This window comes from Crassostrea angulata, unplaced genomic scaffold (genome assembly GCF_025612915.1).
Source record: "Crassostrea angulata isolate pt1a10 unplaced genomic scaffold, ASM2561291v2 HiC_scaffold_134, whole genome shotgun sequence".
NCBI lineage: Eukaryota > Metazoa > Mollusca > Bivalvia > Ostreida > Ostreidae > Magallana > Magallana angulata.
Window position 1 is genome coordinate 140,982 of NW_026441689.1, and position 16,517 is coordinate 157,498.

Consider the following 16,517-nt stretch of genomic DNA (forward strand, 5'->3'; position numbering starts at 1 on the left):
AACTCGTTCATGTACGATTCTCACATATTTGTTTTATGAAATTTGAAAAAAAATATAGCACAGAACTTGTTTCATTTGATACCAAATGACATTATTTAATATATTAACAATAACTGAATTAATTTTTTTTTCATTAAACGATTTTTGCTATCAGAAAAATACGTGTATGAGCTGCTGACCCCTAATTATAGGGGCCAGCCCTATTTTCTTAATTTTAAATGAAAGCTCTAGTTATTCTAAACAACTTTTGTTCTATATGTATTAACAAAATATTTTTAGTTTAAAGGTTATTATACAAAAAGCAACAAAATTTCAGACCCCCCAAAACCTTAAACTTTACCGGCAAATAGCTTAAAAACTAATAAACATTTTGCCAAACTTTTCATGCCAGCAAAACTATAAAATGTTACCAACAATTCTGCTAAATTTCATGCAACTATCTTTTGTAGTTCCCGAGATCAACTCTGGACAAAAGACCCCCCAATTTTCAATTAAAGGGCAATAACTCATAACCGGAAGTAAATTTTAAAAATTTGAAAAAAACTTCTCGAGATATTAACATTGTCTACATACCCTGAAAGTTTCATAACAATCAGACAACAAATGTACGAGAAATGGCCTACACAAAATTTGCGGATAAAAAAAAAAATAATAATAAGAAACAGTAGAATAACAGAAGGGTTTCCCGTTGAAAAACGGAAAACCCTAAAAACCTTACAATCACTATAAGGTCTTCCGTTGGAAACAGAAGACCTTAATAAAAAAACATTACAATCACTATAAGGTCTTCCGTTGAAAACGGAAGACCTTAATAAAAAACCTTACAATCACTATAAGGTCTTCCGTTGGAAACGGAAGACCTTAACTAGACTCTTGTTGCTATAGCAACAAAAAGGTCTTCCGTTCCTCATGTATTAATCTGCACAAAAAATCCAGTTATCTTGTAAACAGAAAATGGATACATGTACATTTTGTCTTTCCTCAAAGTTTGGATGTTCAAGTTTTCGTTAGTTATAATATCTCGTTGAAAAAAGGTTTTTATCTAGGGACCGGAAACGAACAAACGGAAGTGATTTAAAAAACGGAAAGTAGATATGTTAGTTCATTTACCTACGTACGTTACTGTTCATCACATTGAGTTAAATGTTTTTAAAAAAGTTAAAAGTTTTAAAAAAAAGTTCTATAGCTTTTGAACATTTCAAGTATTAACCGGAAGTGACATAGGACCCAATGAAACCCGTTAAACACATGTTCAATCAATGTCCATTATCTATACAAGTCTTGATCTATCACAGTTTCTTGTGGGTACTTTGTTTTTAAAAAGGAAGGCTACCTGAGATATTTGAGATGTCTCACCGGAAGTAGATCTTTTTTTTGCCATGTGTAGATGACTTTTTGTATTTCTATAGCTAAAACGTTACTTCCATGCTAAATAACCAAATATTTTTAAAAATATCTAAATTGGGTGTACTTCCTGTGACGACCGGAAGTTACGCCGGATAAAACAAAATAGTGTTAACACATGTACATACATAGGTCTATTATCCCACAAAGTTTGGTTGTTCAAGTCGTTACTGTTTTTGAGATCTCGTCGAAATCAGGTTTTTGGTCTCTGGACAGGAAACGGGCAAACGGAAGTGTTCAATGTAAATTGTATTCAATATTTCTTGTAAACTTGCCTTTTGCACATTATTTTTCATTTATCTAACTAAAATATATCAAAGGAAAACAGTTAAACTGATAAACAGCTCGATTTTTTTTAACTCTTCCGGTATGGACCAGAAGTGACGGAAGACAAAATGAAACCGGTTAAACATATCTTCAATCAAATGTCTATCATCCATGAAAGTTTCGTGTCTTGTTCGCTTATAGTTTCTGAGATCTCGCGGGAACAAAATGTGTTTTAAAAAAGCTACCTGAGATAATTGAGATATCTCACCGGAAGTAGAAATGTTTTCGTGATATTACATCGCAGAGATTTCCTATGTATAGATTTATTCTTATATATTTATTCTATTGACAAAAAATTTGATGCGTTAAAAAATTTATTTTTTAAGTGCTTCCGGTGACGACCGGAAGTTATGACAAACAAAACAAAAGCGTTTAAACACATCTACAGGTATAGGTCTATCATCCCACAAAGTTTGAATGTTTAAGTCTTTACCGTTTTTTAGATCTCGAGGTGACAAGCTTTTTGTTGCGGGGCAGGAAACGGACGACCGGGAGTGAATTTAGAACATTTTTAATCAAAATTCTCTAGATCTTTTTATTTTCTGTCATTCCTGAAACTTTTATAAAAATCAATCAAGACATCTCTGAGAAATTCACGAGAGAAAAAAGGGGGAAAAAATAAGAAGAAGAAGAAGAAGAAAGAAAGAAAAAACTTAACAATCACTATTGGAAACGGAAGACCAAATAACAGTTAAATTCTTTATACATATAAAAAGATAAAGTTGTAATAACATGTTGTTATTAAAACGTACGAACACTGTAAAGATAAGTATTCATTTAGAGAGATAATGATAATCATGAGAGAGGAAGGCAGATATACAGAAATAGCAATCAGAGTTGATAAACATCAACTTAAATTAAGATAGTCGGAAAGAAACACAGAAACAGAGGAGCAAGGCATACCTATTTATATTGATAGAGGGAAAAGAGAAATATACATTAATATTGATAGAGGGGGGAAGAATAATATACATTTACCTTCATTACAGAGTGCCCCTGTGAATGCCCATGCGCATGTACACGTGAAAGATCCATCGCTGTTGCTGCATGTTCCTCCGTTTTGACAAGGATTGTCAAGACATTCATTGATATCTAAAAGTTATTATGATTTTAAGCTGTTACCTCAGCCATAACATAAACTAGAAAAAAACAATATAAAATACAAACAAACACAAGAAAGCAACATCAATTAAGACATTAAAATGCATGTAATAGTCCTCGTATTTAAAGCTGACATGAATTCATAAATACGCATTATTTCTCTTTTATCTCCGACTACCGCCATATTAGTTGTGGCTCATCGATACACACCCCCTATATACATGTATCTGCATTCAGGCATTTCATACACCCGAACCTTGGACGAAAAGACGTGTAGAAAAACGTGTTGAACAAAAATAATATGACAACAAGTAAACTGGCAAGGTATATCTCAGCGAACAACGAAGTAGAAAGACTGAAACCAAGGCACAGATACTTAAAAAATCCTCGATAATTGTAGACCGCTTCCTGTGTTGTTTCTGTTTAAACATTGCATATGCACAAACCACACACTTTGGCAGATCAAGCAATGTCAATAACAGGATGGACTTTAGAAACTGACCTTATGTAGAAACCGATGGAACGATGTTACGTGTTACTTTTATGGATTTACTATTATTTAGGTACTGAGTTGGATGTAGTTCGGCCAGTTTTTTCAAAAAGACACAGACGTTATACACTCTCTATGAACGACACAAGTATTCGATATGCATTCGATGTAAGGGAGCGCAATCTGTGCAAAATAATAATGATACCTTGAAAATTCTTGTAAAGAATAAAAAAAAAAAACTTGTTTTTTGTGATTGCTGTTTTCTTTTTTCTTTATTACAAACATTTAACTGCAATGTGTAGTTAATGCATCAACAAGTCCGTGCAACCTACATGCCTCGATCGGAAAGCAACCGACGATAACTTTCTCAACTACTGTAGATACCCCAGTGGCAGTAGAGGAGCGATCGAAACTAATATGGCGACCAAATGCTTTATGCATTCATGTAAGCTTTAACATATAACAAGAATTAAAGGAGAATTTGGTTTTAAGTTGGATTTCAAAAATTATCCTTATTTTAACGGAAGGAATATTTTAACATTTGCAGCCTCCACAACTATAAACATGCTTATTTGATATTCGATTTTAAATAAAACTGTATTGATATAATAATGAAACTATATCCAACAAAAAGAAGCTACAAATAACAGTTTAATTCTTTATACAAATAGAATGGATAAAGTTGTAATAACATGTTGGTATTTAAAAGTACGAACACTGTAAAGATAAGTACTAGAGAGATAATGACAAACATGACAGAGGAAGGCAGATACAGAAATAACAATGAAAGAATTGATAAACATCGACTTCAATTAAGAGAGTAGGAAAGAAACACAGAAGCAGAGGGGCAAGGCATACCTATTTATATTGATAGAGGGAAAAGAGAAATATACATCAATATTGATAGAGGGGGGAAGAATTATATACATTTACCTTCATTACAGAGTGCCCCTGTGAATCCACCTGCGCATGTACACGTGAAAGATCCATCGCTGTTGCTGCATATTCCTCCGTTTTGACATGGATTGTCAAGACATTCATGGATATCTAAAAGTTATTATGATTTTAAGCTGTTATCTCAGCCATAACATAAACTAGAAAAAACAATATAAAATACAAACAAATACAAGAAAGCAACATCAATTAAGACATTAAAATGCATGTAATAGTCCTCGTATTTAAAGCTGACATGAATTCATAAATACGCATTATTTCTCTTTTATCTCCGACTACCGCCATATTAGTTGTGGCTCATCGATACACATTCCCTATATACATGTATCTGCATTCAGGCATTTCATACACCTGAACTCTGGACGAAAAGACGTGTAGACAAACGTGTTGAACATAAATAATATGACAACAAGTAAACTGGCAAGGTATATCTCAGCGAACAACGAAGTAGACAGACTGAAACCAAGGCACATATACTTAAAAAATCCTCGATAATTGTAGACCGCTTCCTATGTTTTTTCTGTTTAAACATTGCATATGCGCAAACCACACACTTTGGCAGATCGAGCAATGTCAATAACAGGATGGACTTTAGAAACTGACCTTTTGTAGAAACCGATGGAACGATGTTACGTGTTACTTTTATGGATTTACTATTATTTAGCTACTGAGTTGAATGTAGTTCAGCCAGTGTTTTCAAAAAGACGCAGACGTTATGCACTCTCTTTGAACGACACACGTATTCGATATGCATTCGATGTAAGGGAGCGCAATCTGTGCAAAATAATGATACCTTGAAAATTCTTGTAAAGATTAAAAAAACCTTGTATTTTTGTGATTGCTGTTTCCTTTTTTCTTTATCACAAACATTTTACTGCAATGTGTAGTCTATGCATCAACAAGTCCGTGCAACATACATGCCTTGATCGGAAAGCAACCGACGATAACTTTCTCAACTACTGTAGATACCCCAGTGGCAGCAGAGGAGCGATCGAAACTAATATGGCGACTAAATGCTTTATGCATTCATGTAAGCTTTAACATATAACAAGAATCAAAGGAGAATTTGGTTTTAAGTTGGATTTCAAAAATTATCCTTATTTTAACGGAAGGAACATTTTAACATTTGCAGCCTCCACAACTATAAACATGCTTATTTGATATTCGATTTTAAATAAAATTGTATTGATATAATAATGAAACTATATCCAACAAAATGAAGCTACAAATCACAGTTTAATTCTTTATACAAATAGAATGGATAAAGTTGTAATAACATGTTGGTATTTAAAAGTACGAACACTGTAAAGATAAGTACTAGAGAGATAATGACAAACATGACAGAGGAAGGCAGATACAGAAATAACAATGAAAGAATTGATAAACATCGACTTCAATTAAGAGAGTAGGAAAGAAACACAGAAACAGAGGGGCAAGGCATACTTATTTATATTGATAGAGGGAAAAGAGAAATATACATCAATATTGATAGAGGGGGGAAGAATTATATACATTTACCTTCATTACAGAGTGCCCCTGTGAATCCACCTGCGCATGTACACGTGAAAGATCCATCGCTGTTGCTGCATGTTCCTCCGTTTTGACATGGATTGTCAAGACATTCATTGATATCTAAAAGTTATTATGATTTTAAGCTGTTATCTCAGCCATAACATAAACTAGAAAAAACAATATAAAATACAAACAAATACAAGAAAGCAACATCAATTAAGACATTAAAATGCATGTAATAGTCCTCGTATTTAAAGCTGACATGAATTCATAAATACGCATTATTTCTCTTTTATCTCCGACTACCGCCATATTAGTTGTGGCTCATCGATACACATTCCCTATATACATGTATCTGCATTCAGGCATTTCATACACCTGAACTCTGGACGAAAAGACGTGTAGACAAACGTGTTGAACATAAATAATATGACAACAAGTAAACTGGCAAGGTATATCTCAGCGAACAACGAAGTAGACAGACTGAAACCAAGGCACATATACTTAAAAAATCCTCGATAATTGTAGACCGCTTCCTATGTTTTTTCTGTTTAAACATTGCATATGCGCAAACCACACACTTTGGCAGATCGAGCAATGTCAATAACAGGATGGACTTTAGAAACTGACCTTTTGTAGAAACCGATGGAACGATGTTACGTGTTACTTTTATGGATTTACTATTATTTAGCTACTGAGTTGAATGTAGTTCAGCCAGTGTTTTCAAAAAGACGCAGACGTTATGCACTCTCTTTGAACGACACACGTATTCGATATGCATTCGATGTAAGGGAGCGCAATCTGTGCAAAATAATAATGATACCTTGAAAATTCTTGTAAAGATTAAAAAAACCTTGTATTTTTGTGATTGCTGTTTCCTTTTTTCTTTATCACAAACATTTTACTGCAATGTGTAGTCTATGCATCAACAAGTCCGTGCAACATACATGCCTTGATCGGAAAGCAACCGACGATAACTTTCTCAACTACTGTAGATACCCCAGTGGCAGCAGAGGAGCGATCGAAACTAATATGGCGACTAAATGCTTTATGCATTCATGTAAGCTTTAACATATAACAAGAATCAAAGGAGAATTTGGTTTTAAGTTGGATTTCAAAAATTATCCTTATTTTAACGGAAGGAACATTTTAACATTTGCAGCCTCCACAACTATAAACATGCTTATTTGATATTCGATTTTAAATAAAATTGTATTGATATAATAATGAAACTATATCCAACAAAATGAAGCTACAAATAACAGTTTAATTCTTTATACAAATAGAATGGATAAAGTTGTAATAACATGTTGGTATTTAAAAGTACGAACACTGTAAAGATAAGTACTAGAGAGATAATGACAAACATGACAGAGGAAGGCAGATACAGAAATAACAATGAAAGAATTGATAAACATCGACTTCAATTAAGAGAGTAGGAAAGAAACACAGAAGCAGAGGGGCAAGGCATACTTATTTATATTGATAGAGGGAAAAGAGAAATATACATCAATATTGATAGAGGGGGGAAGATTAATATACATTTACCTTCATTACAGAGTGCCCCCGTGAATCCACCTGCGCATGTACACGTGAAAGATCCATCGCTGTTGCTGCATGTTCCTTCGTGTTGACATGGATTGTCAAGACATTCATTGATATCTAAAAGTTATTATGATTTTAAGCTGTTATCTCAGCCATAACATAAACTAGAAAAAACAATATAAAATACAAACAAATACAAGAAAGCAACATCAATTAAGACATTAAAATGCATGTAATAGTCCTCGTATTTAAAGCTGACATGAATTCATAAATACGCATTATTTCTCTTTTATCTCCGACTACCGCCATATTAGTTGTGGCTCATCGATACACATTCCCTATATACATGTATCTGCATTCAGGCATTTCATACACCTGAACTCTGGACGAAAAGACGTGTAGACAAACGTGTTGAACATAAATAATATGACAACAAGTAAACTGGCAAGGTATATCTCAGCGAACAACGAAGTAGACAGACTGAAACCAAGGCACATATACTTAAAAAATCCTCGATAATTGTAGACCGCTTCCTATGTTTTTTCTGTTTAAACATTGCATATGCGCAAACCACACACTTTGGCAGATCGAGCAATGTCAATAACAGGATGGACTTTAGAAACTGACCTTTTGTAGAAACCGATGGAACGATGTTACGTGTTACTTTTATGGATTTACTATTATTTAGCTACTGAGTTGAATGTAGTTCAGCCAGTGTTTTCAAAAAGACGCAGACGTTATGCACTCTCTTTGAACGACACACGTATTCGATATGCATTCGATGTAAGGGAGCGCAATCTGTGCAAAATAATAATGATACCTTGAAAATTCTTGTAAAGATTAAAAAAACCTTGTATATTTGTGATTGCTGTTTCCTTTTTTCTTTATCACAAACATTTTACTGCAATGTGTAGTCTATGCATCAACAAGTCCGTGCAACATACATGCCTTGATCGGAAAGCAACCGACGATAACTTTCTCAACTACTGTAGATACCCCAGTGGCAGCAGAGGAGCGATCGAAACTAATATGGCGACTAAATGCTTTATGCATTCATGTAAGCTTTAACATATAACAAGAATCAAAGGAGAATTTGGTTTTAAGTTGGATTTCAAAAATTATCCTTATTTTAACGGAAGGAACATTTTAACATTTGCAGCCTCCACAACTATAAACATGCTTATTTGATATTCGATTTTAAATAAAATTGTATTGATATAATAATGAAACTATATCCAACAAAATGAAGCTACAAATAACAGTTTAATTCTTTATACAAATAGAATGGATAAAGTTGTAATAACATGTTGGTATTTAAAAGTACGAACACTGTAAAGATAAGTACTAGAGAGATAATGACAAACATGAGAGAGGAAGGCAGATACACAGAAATAACAATGAAAGAATTGATAAACATCAACTTCAATTAAGAGAGTAGGAAAGAAACACAGAAGCAGAGGAGCAAGGCATACTTATTTATATTGATAGAGGGAAAAGAGAAATATACATCAATATTGATAGAGGGGGGAAGATTACTATACATTTACCTTCATTACAGAGTGCCCCTGTGAATCCACCTGCGCATGTACACGTGAAAGATCCATCGCTGTTGCTGCATGTTCCTCCGTGTTGACATGGATTGTCAAGACATTCATTGATATCTAAAAGTTATTATGATTTTAAGCTGTTATCTCAGCCATAACATAAACTAGAAAAAACAATATAAAATACAAACAAATACAAGAAAGCAACATCAATTAAGAGATTAAAATGCATGTAATAGTCCTCGTATTTAAAGCTGACATGAATTCATAAATACGCATTATTTCTCTTTTATCTCTGACTACCGCCTTATTAGTTGTGGCTCATCGATACACACCCCCTATATGCATGTATCTGCATTCAGACATTTCATACACCCGAACCTTGGACGAAAAGACGTGTAGAGAAACGTGTTGAATATAAATAATATGACAACAAGTTAACTGGCAAGGTATATCTCAGCGAACAACGGAGTAGACAGAATGAAACCAAGGCACAGATACTTAAAAAATCCTCGATAATTGTAGACCGCTTCCTGTGTTGTTTCTGTTTAAACATTGCATATGCGCAAACCACACACTTTGGCAGATCGAGCAATGTCAATAACAGGATGGACTTTAGAAACTGACCTTATGTAGAAACCGATGGAACGATGTTACGTGTTACTTTAATGGATTTACTATTATTTAGCTACTAAGTTGGATGTAGTTCGGTCAGTGTTTTCAAAAAGACACAGACGTTATACACTCTCTATGAACGACACACGTATTCGATATGCATTCGATGTAAGGGAGCGCAATCTGTGCAAAATAATAATGATACCTTGAAAATTCTTGTAAAGAATAAAAAAAACTAGTTTTTTTTTGTTATTGCTGTTTTCTTTTTTCTTTATCACAAACATTTAACTGCAATGTGTAGTTAATGCATCAACAAGTCCGTGCAACCTACATGCCTCGATCGGAAAGCAACCGACGATAACTTTCTCAACTACTGTAGATACCCCAGTGGCAGTAGAGGAGCGATCGAAACTAATATGGCGACCAAATGCTTAATGCATTCATGTCAGCTTTAACATATAACAAGAATCAAAGGAGAATTTGGTTTTAAGTTGGATTTTAATAATTATCCTTATTTTAACGGAAGGAACATTTTAACATTTGCAGCCTCCACAACTATAAACATGCTAATTTTATATTTGATTTAAAAACACTGTATTGATATAATAATGAAACTATATCCAACAAAATGAAGCTACAAATAACAGTTAAATTCTTTTTACAAATAGAATGGATAAAGTTGTAATAACGTGTTGGTATTTAAAAGTACGAACACTGTAAAGATAAGTACTAGAGAGATAATGACAAACATGAGAGAGGAAGGCAGATACATAAATAATAATGAAAGAATTGATAAACATCAACTTCAATTAAGAGCGTAGGAAAGAAACACAGAAGCAGAGGGGCAAGGCATACTTATTGATATTGATAGAGGGAAAAGAGAAATATACATTAATATTGATAGAGGGGGGAAGAATTATATACATTTACCTTCATTACAGAGGGCCCCTGTGAATCCACCTGCGCATGTACACGTGAAAGATCCATCGCTGTTGCTGCATGTTCCTTCGTGTTGACATGGATTGTCAAGACATTCATTGATATCTAAAAGTTATTATGATTTTAAGCTGTTATCTCAGCCATAATATAAACTAGAAAAAACAATATAAAATACAAACAAATACAAGAAAGCAACATCAATTAAGACATTAAAATGCATGTAATAGTCCTCGTATTTAAAGCTGACATGAATTCATAAATACGCATTATTTCTCTTTTATCTCCGACTACCGCCATATTAGTTGTGGCTCATCGATACACACCCCCTATATACATGTATCCGCATTCAGGCATTTCATACACCTGAACTCTGGACGAAAAGACGTGTAGAAAAACGTGTTGAACATAAATAATATAACAACAAGTAAACTGGCAAGGTATATCTCAGCGAACAACGAAGTAGACAGACTGACACCAAGGCACAGATACTTAAAAAATCCTCGATAATTGTAGACCGCTTCCTATGTTGTTTCTGTTTAAACATTGCATATGCGCAAACCACACACTTTGGCAGATCGAGCAATGTCAATAACAGGATGGACTTTAAAAGCTGACCTTTTGTAGAAACCGACGGAACGATGTTACGTGTTACTTTTATGGATTTACTATTATTTAGCTACTGAGTTGGATGTAGTTCGGCCAGTGTTTTCAAAAAGACACAGACGTTATACACTCTCTATGAACGACACACGTATTCGATATGCATTCGATGTAAGGGAGCGCAATCTGTGCAGGCACGTAGCATCGTTTTTGAAAGTGGGGGGGCCAAACCCATCCAAAAAATCTTGACAAGCAAAAAAAAAGAAAAGAAAAAAAAAGGGAAATTTAAAGTTTCCAAAAATCTTCAAAATCCTAATCCGTAGGGGGGGGGGGGGGGGAGGGGGGGGGGACTCAACTATGCTTTTGAAAAAAAAATTTTATCTACCAAAATTTTTTTTCTCCAAATCATGAAATTCCTAATCCGTGGAGGGGGGGGGGGGTGGTAACTTCAATTTGACTACACATTTCCTTATTTTCATATCAATTTTTTACTAACTTCCAAAAAAGTGGGGGGCCAACTCCATTATAATTCATTTTTTTATATGTAAATTTTAAAAAATTTGTTGCCGCGAGAAAAAGTGGGGGGGCCAGGCCCCCCTGGCCCCCCCTGATGCTACGTGCCTGCTGTGCAAAATAATAATGATACCTTGAAAATTCTTGTAAAGAATAAAAAAAACTTGTATTTTTGTGATTCCTGTTTCCTTTTTTCTTTATCACAAACATTTAACTGCAATGTGTAGTTTATGCATCAACAAGTCCGTGCAACCTACATGCCTCGATCGGAAAGCAACCGACGATAACTTTCTCAACAACTGTTGATACCCCAGTGGCAGTAGAGGAGCGATCGAAACTAATATGGCGACCAAATGCTTTATGCATTCATGTAAGCTTGAACATATAACAAGAATCAAAGGAGAATTTGGTTTTAAGTTGGATTTCAAAAATTATCCTTATTTTAACGGAAGGAACATTTTAACATTTGCAGCCTCCACAACTATAAACATGCTTATTTTATATTTGATTTAAAAACACTGTATTGATATAATAATGAAACTATATCCAACAAAAAGAAGCTACAAATAACAGTTTAATTCTTTATACAAATAGAATGGATAAAGTTGTAATAACATGTTGGTATTTAAAAGTACGAACACTGTAAAGATTAGAGAGATAATGACAAACATGAGAGAGGAAGGCAGATACACAGAAATAACAATGAAAGAGTTGATAAATATCAACTTAAATTAAGAGAGTCGGAAAGAAACACAGAAGCAGAGGAGCAAGGCATACCTATTTATATTGATAGGGGGAAAAGAGAAATATACATTAACATTGATAGAGGGGGGAAGAATTATATACATTTACCTTCATTACAGAGTGCCCCTGTGAATCCACCTGCGCATGTACACGTGAAAGATCCATCGCTGTTGCTGCATGTTCCTCCGTTTTGACATGGATTGTCAAGACATTCATTGATATCTAAAAGTTATTATGAATTTAGGCTGTTATCTCAGCCATAATATAAACTAGAAAAAAAAATATAGAATACAAACAAATACAAGAAAGCAACATCAACTAAGACATTAAAATGCATGTAATAGTCCTCGTATTTAAAGCTGACATGAATTCATAAATATGCATTATTTCTCTTTTATCTCCAACTACCGCCCATATTAGTTGTGGCTCATCAATACACACCCCCTATATACATGTATCTGCATTCAGGCATTTCATACACCCGAACCTTGGACGAAAAGACGTGTAGAAAAACGTGTTGAACAAAAATAATATGACAACAAGTAAACTGGCAAGGTATATCTAAGCGAACAACGAAGTAGACAGACTGAAACCAAGGCACAGATACTTAAAAAATCCTCGATAATTGTAGACCGCTTCTTGTGTTGTTACTGTTTATACATTGCATATGCGCAAACCACACACTTTGGCAGATCGAGCAATGTCAATAACAGGATGGACTTTACAAACTGACCTTTTGTAGAAACCGACGGAACGATGTTACGTGTTACTTTTATGGATTTACTATTATTTAGCTACTGAGTTGGATGTAGTTCGGCCAGTGTTTTCAAAAAGACACAGACGTTATACACTCTCTATGAACGACACACGTATTCGATATGCATTCGATGTAAGGGAGCGCAATCTGTGCAAAATAATAATGATACCTTGAATATTCTTGTAAAGAATAAAAAAAACTTGTATTTTTGTGATTCCTGTTTCCTTTTTTCTTTATCACAAACATTTAACTGCAATGTGTAGTTTATGCATCAACAAGTCCGTGCAACCCACATGCCTCGATCGGAAAGCAACCGACGATAACTTTCTCAACTACTGTAGATACCCCAGTGGCAGTAGAGGAGCGATCGAAACTAATATGGCGACCAAATGCTTTATGCATTCATGTAAGCTTTAACATATAACAAGAATCAAAGGAGAATTTGGTTTTAAGTTGGATTTCAAAAATTATCCTTATTTTAACGGAAGGAACATTTTAACATTTGCAGCCTCCACAACTATAAACATGCTTATTTTATATTTGATTTAAAAACCATGTATTGATATAATAATGAAACTATATCCAACAAAAAGAAGCTACAAATAACAGTTTAATTCTTTATACAAATAGAATGGATAAAGTTGTAATAACATGTTGGTATTTAAATGTACGAACACTGTAAAGATAAGAGAGATAATGACAAACATGAGAGAGGAAGGCAGATACACAGAAATAACAATGAAAGAGTTGATAAATATCAACTTAAATTAAGAGAGTCGGAAAGAAACACAGAAGCAGAGGAGCAAGGCATACCTATTTATATTGATAGGGGGAAAAGAGAAATATACATTAACATTGATAGAGGGGGGAAGAATTATATACATTTACCTTCATTACAGAGTGCCCCTGTGAATCCACCTGCGCATGTACACGTGAAAGATCCATCGCTGTTGCTGCATGTTCCTCCGTTTTGACATGGATTGTCAAGACATTCATTGATATCTAAAAGTTATTATGAATTTAAGCTGTTATCTCAGCCATAATATAAACTAGAAAAAAAAATATAGAATACAAACAAATACAAGAAAGCAACATCAACTAAGACATTAAAATGCATGTAATAGTCCTCGTATTTAAAGCTGACATGAATTCATAAATATGCATTATTTCTCTTTTATCTCCAACTACCGCCCATATTAGTTGTGGCTCATCAATACACACCCCCTATATACATGTATCTGCATTCAGGCATTTCATACACCCGAACCTTGGACGAAAAGACGTGTAGAAAAACGTGTTGAACAAAAATAATATGACAACAAGTAAACTGGCAAGGTATATCTAAGCGAACAACGAAGTAGACAGACTGAAACCAAGGCACAGATACTTAAAAAATCCTCGATAATTGTAGACCGCTTCTTGTGTTGTTACTGTTTATACATTGCATATGCGCAAACCACACACTTTGGCAGATCGAGCAATGTCAATAACAGGATGGACTTTACAAACTGACCTTTTGTAGAAACCGACGGAACGATGTTACGTGTTACTTTTATGGATTTACTATTATTTAGCTACTGAGTTGGATGTAGTTTGGCCAGTGTTTTCAAAATGACACAGACGTTATACACTCTCTATGAACGACACACGTATTCGATATGCATTCGATGTAAGGGAGCGCAATCTGTGCAAAATAATAATGATACCTTGAATATTCTTGTAAAGAATAAAAAAAACTTGTATTTTTGTGATTCCTGTTTCCTTTTTTCTTTATCACAAACATTTAACTGCAATGTGTAGTTTATGCATCAACAAGTCCGTGCAACCCACATGCCTCGATCGAAAAGCAACCGACGATAACTTTCTCAACTACTGTAGATACCCCAGTGGCAGTAGAGGAGCGATCGAAACTAATATGGCGACCAAATGCTTTATGCATTCATGTAAGCTTTAACATATAACAAGAATCAAAGGAGAATTTGGTTTTAAGTTGGATTTCAAAAATTATCCTTATTTTAACGGAAGGAACATTTTAATATTTGCAGCCTCCACAACTATAAACATGCTTATTTTATATTTGATTTAAAATCCATGTATTGATATAATAATGAAACTATATCCAACAAAAAGAAGCTACAAATAACAGTTTAATTCTTTATACAAATAGAATGGATAAAGTTGTAATAACATGTTGGTATTTAAATGTACGAACACTGTAAAGATAAGAGAGATAACTAGAGCAAAGCTCGTTGCAAAGCAACGAGTGGGTTTTCCGCTAATGTCGAAAGCAACGCTAGAAGTACGTCTAAGAAGCAGAGTTCTTAATCTAGTAACAAAGAAACGTAAGTACAAAAAGATTAAAAAAAAATCGAATGATTCTTGGTACAACTTAACATGATCCGAATGTTTTTAAGTACGACTTAACCAAAAACCCTTAACCATTTCAAGAACGACTTAACAAAAAAAAATGTGTTTAAGTACGACTTAACAAATTTGACTTCATTTTAAGTACAAGTTTACTTTACCTTGAACTAACATCTTTTTTCTTAACCCAGAATGCAAAATTAAAATTTATGTAAAAAATCAATTTTGTTTAAAACATAATTCTGAGCAATTTTTCCTCTTCACTGCTTTTCAAAAGGTTGACCTTTCGTACTGTGTGCTCGTTGCGTCATTAATTGTCAGAAACTTATCGATGTAAAGTTTACTTTCCTGTACTTCTGTGAATATTTTCTATGTAAAATTACTATGAACCAGACAACATTGAAATGGTGAACATTTCAAAGGGCCCTACTTATGTTATTTCAGAGAATTCTGCTTTGACCTTGACCTATAACTTGAAATTTTTCCAGCTGGCATAGAACTTTTAATTCAATTTCATTCCTCCTAACATACATGCATTTTTGTTCAATCTGACCAAGATTAAGAATATTTGAAAAATAATCTACTATCTAAAACTAATTTTAAAAAGATCTGCTATGACCTTCACATTGACAGACTTGGTTCAAGGTCACTGCACGCCATTAACCAATAAACTCTGTAAAGGTAAAATATTAGCCAAATAGGGGCTAAAAGGAGAGTATATCTATGCTCTTAAAATATGGATTTTTGTGTGATCTGATATGACCTTGACTCTTCATCTACAAATATCATTCGAGGTCATTGCATATATTTTGAACAAAGGCATCATGTGGGTGAAGTATGAGGCTGAATGGAGCAAAGGGAGAGAAGATATACTCCGGACAAGGATTTTTAAAAATATAATTCTGGTATGACCTTCACAGTTTCTTTTCACTGAAAATAGGTTCAAGGTCACTACACACCCTTTCACCCTTTACTCAAAAGCTCTGCTTATGTGAAGTCTGAGCCAAATAGGGGTTAGTAGAAATTATATATGCTCTCAAAAAAGGATTTTTGCACGATCCGATATGATCTTCACCCGTTACCTAGAAATTTCATGCAAGGTCACTGC

General features: G+C 34.1%; 1 protein-coding gene across 1 annotated transcript in view; it reads right to left on the reverse strand.

Annotated features, from left to right (window-relative positions):
* LOC128169447 (neurogenic locus notch homolog protein 1-like) overlaps window positions 1-14,240 on the reverse strand; it is a 72,099-nt gene extending 57,859 nt beyond the window's left edge. The window contains exons 1-9 of the mRNA XM_052835591.1: window positions 14,234-14,240; window positions 13,934-14,047; window positions 12,397-12,510; window positions 10,423-10,536; window positions 8,881-8,994; window positions 7,337-7,450; window positions 5,795-5,908; window positions 4,256-4,369; window positions 2,710-2,823 (exon numbers count right to left, since the gene is read on the reverse strand). Of these exons, the coding sequence (XP_052691551.1) occupies window positions 2,710-2,823; window positions 4,256-4,369; window positions 5,795-5,908; window positions 7,337-7,450; window positions 8,881-8,994; window positions 10,423-10,536; window positions 12,397-12,510; window positions 13,934-14,047; window positions 14,234-14,240 (919 nt within the window). The remainder of the gene's footprint in view (window positions 1-2,709; window positions 2,824-4,255; window positions 4,370-5,794; window positions 5,909-7,336; window positions 7,451-8,880; window positions 8,995-10,422; window positions 10,537-12,396; window positions 12,511-13,933; window positions 14,048-14,233) is intronic.
* Between the last annotated feature and the right edge of the window lie 2,277 nt (window positions 14,241-16,517).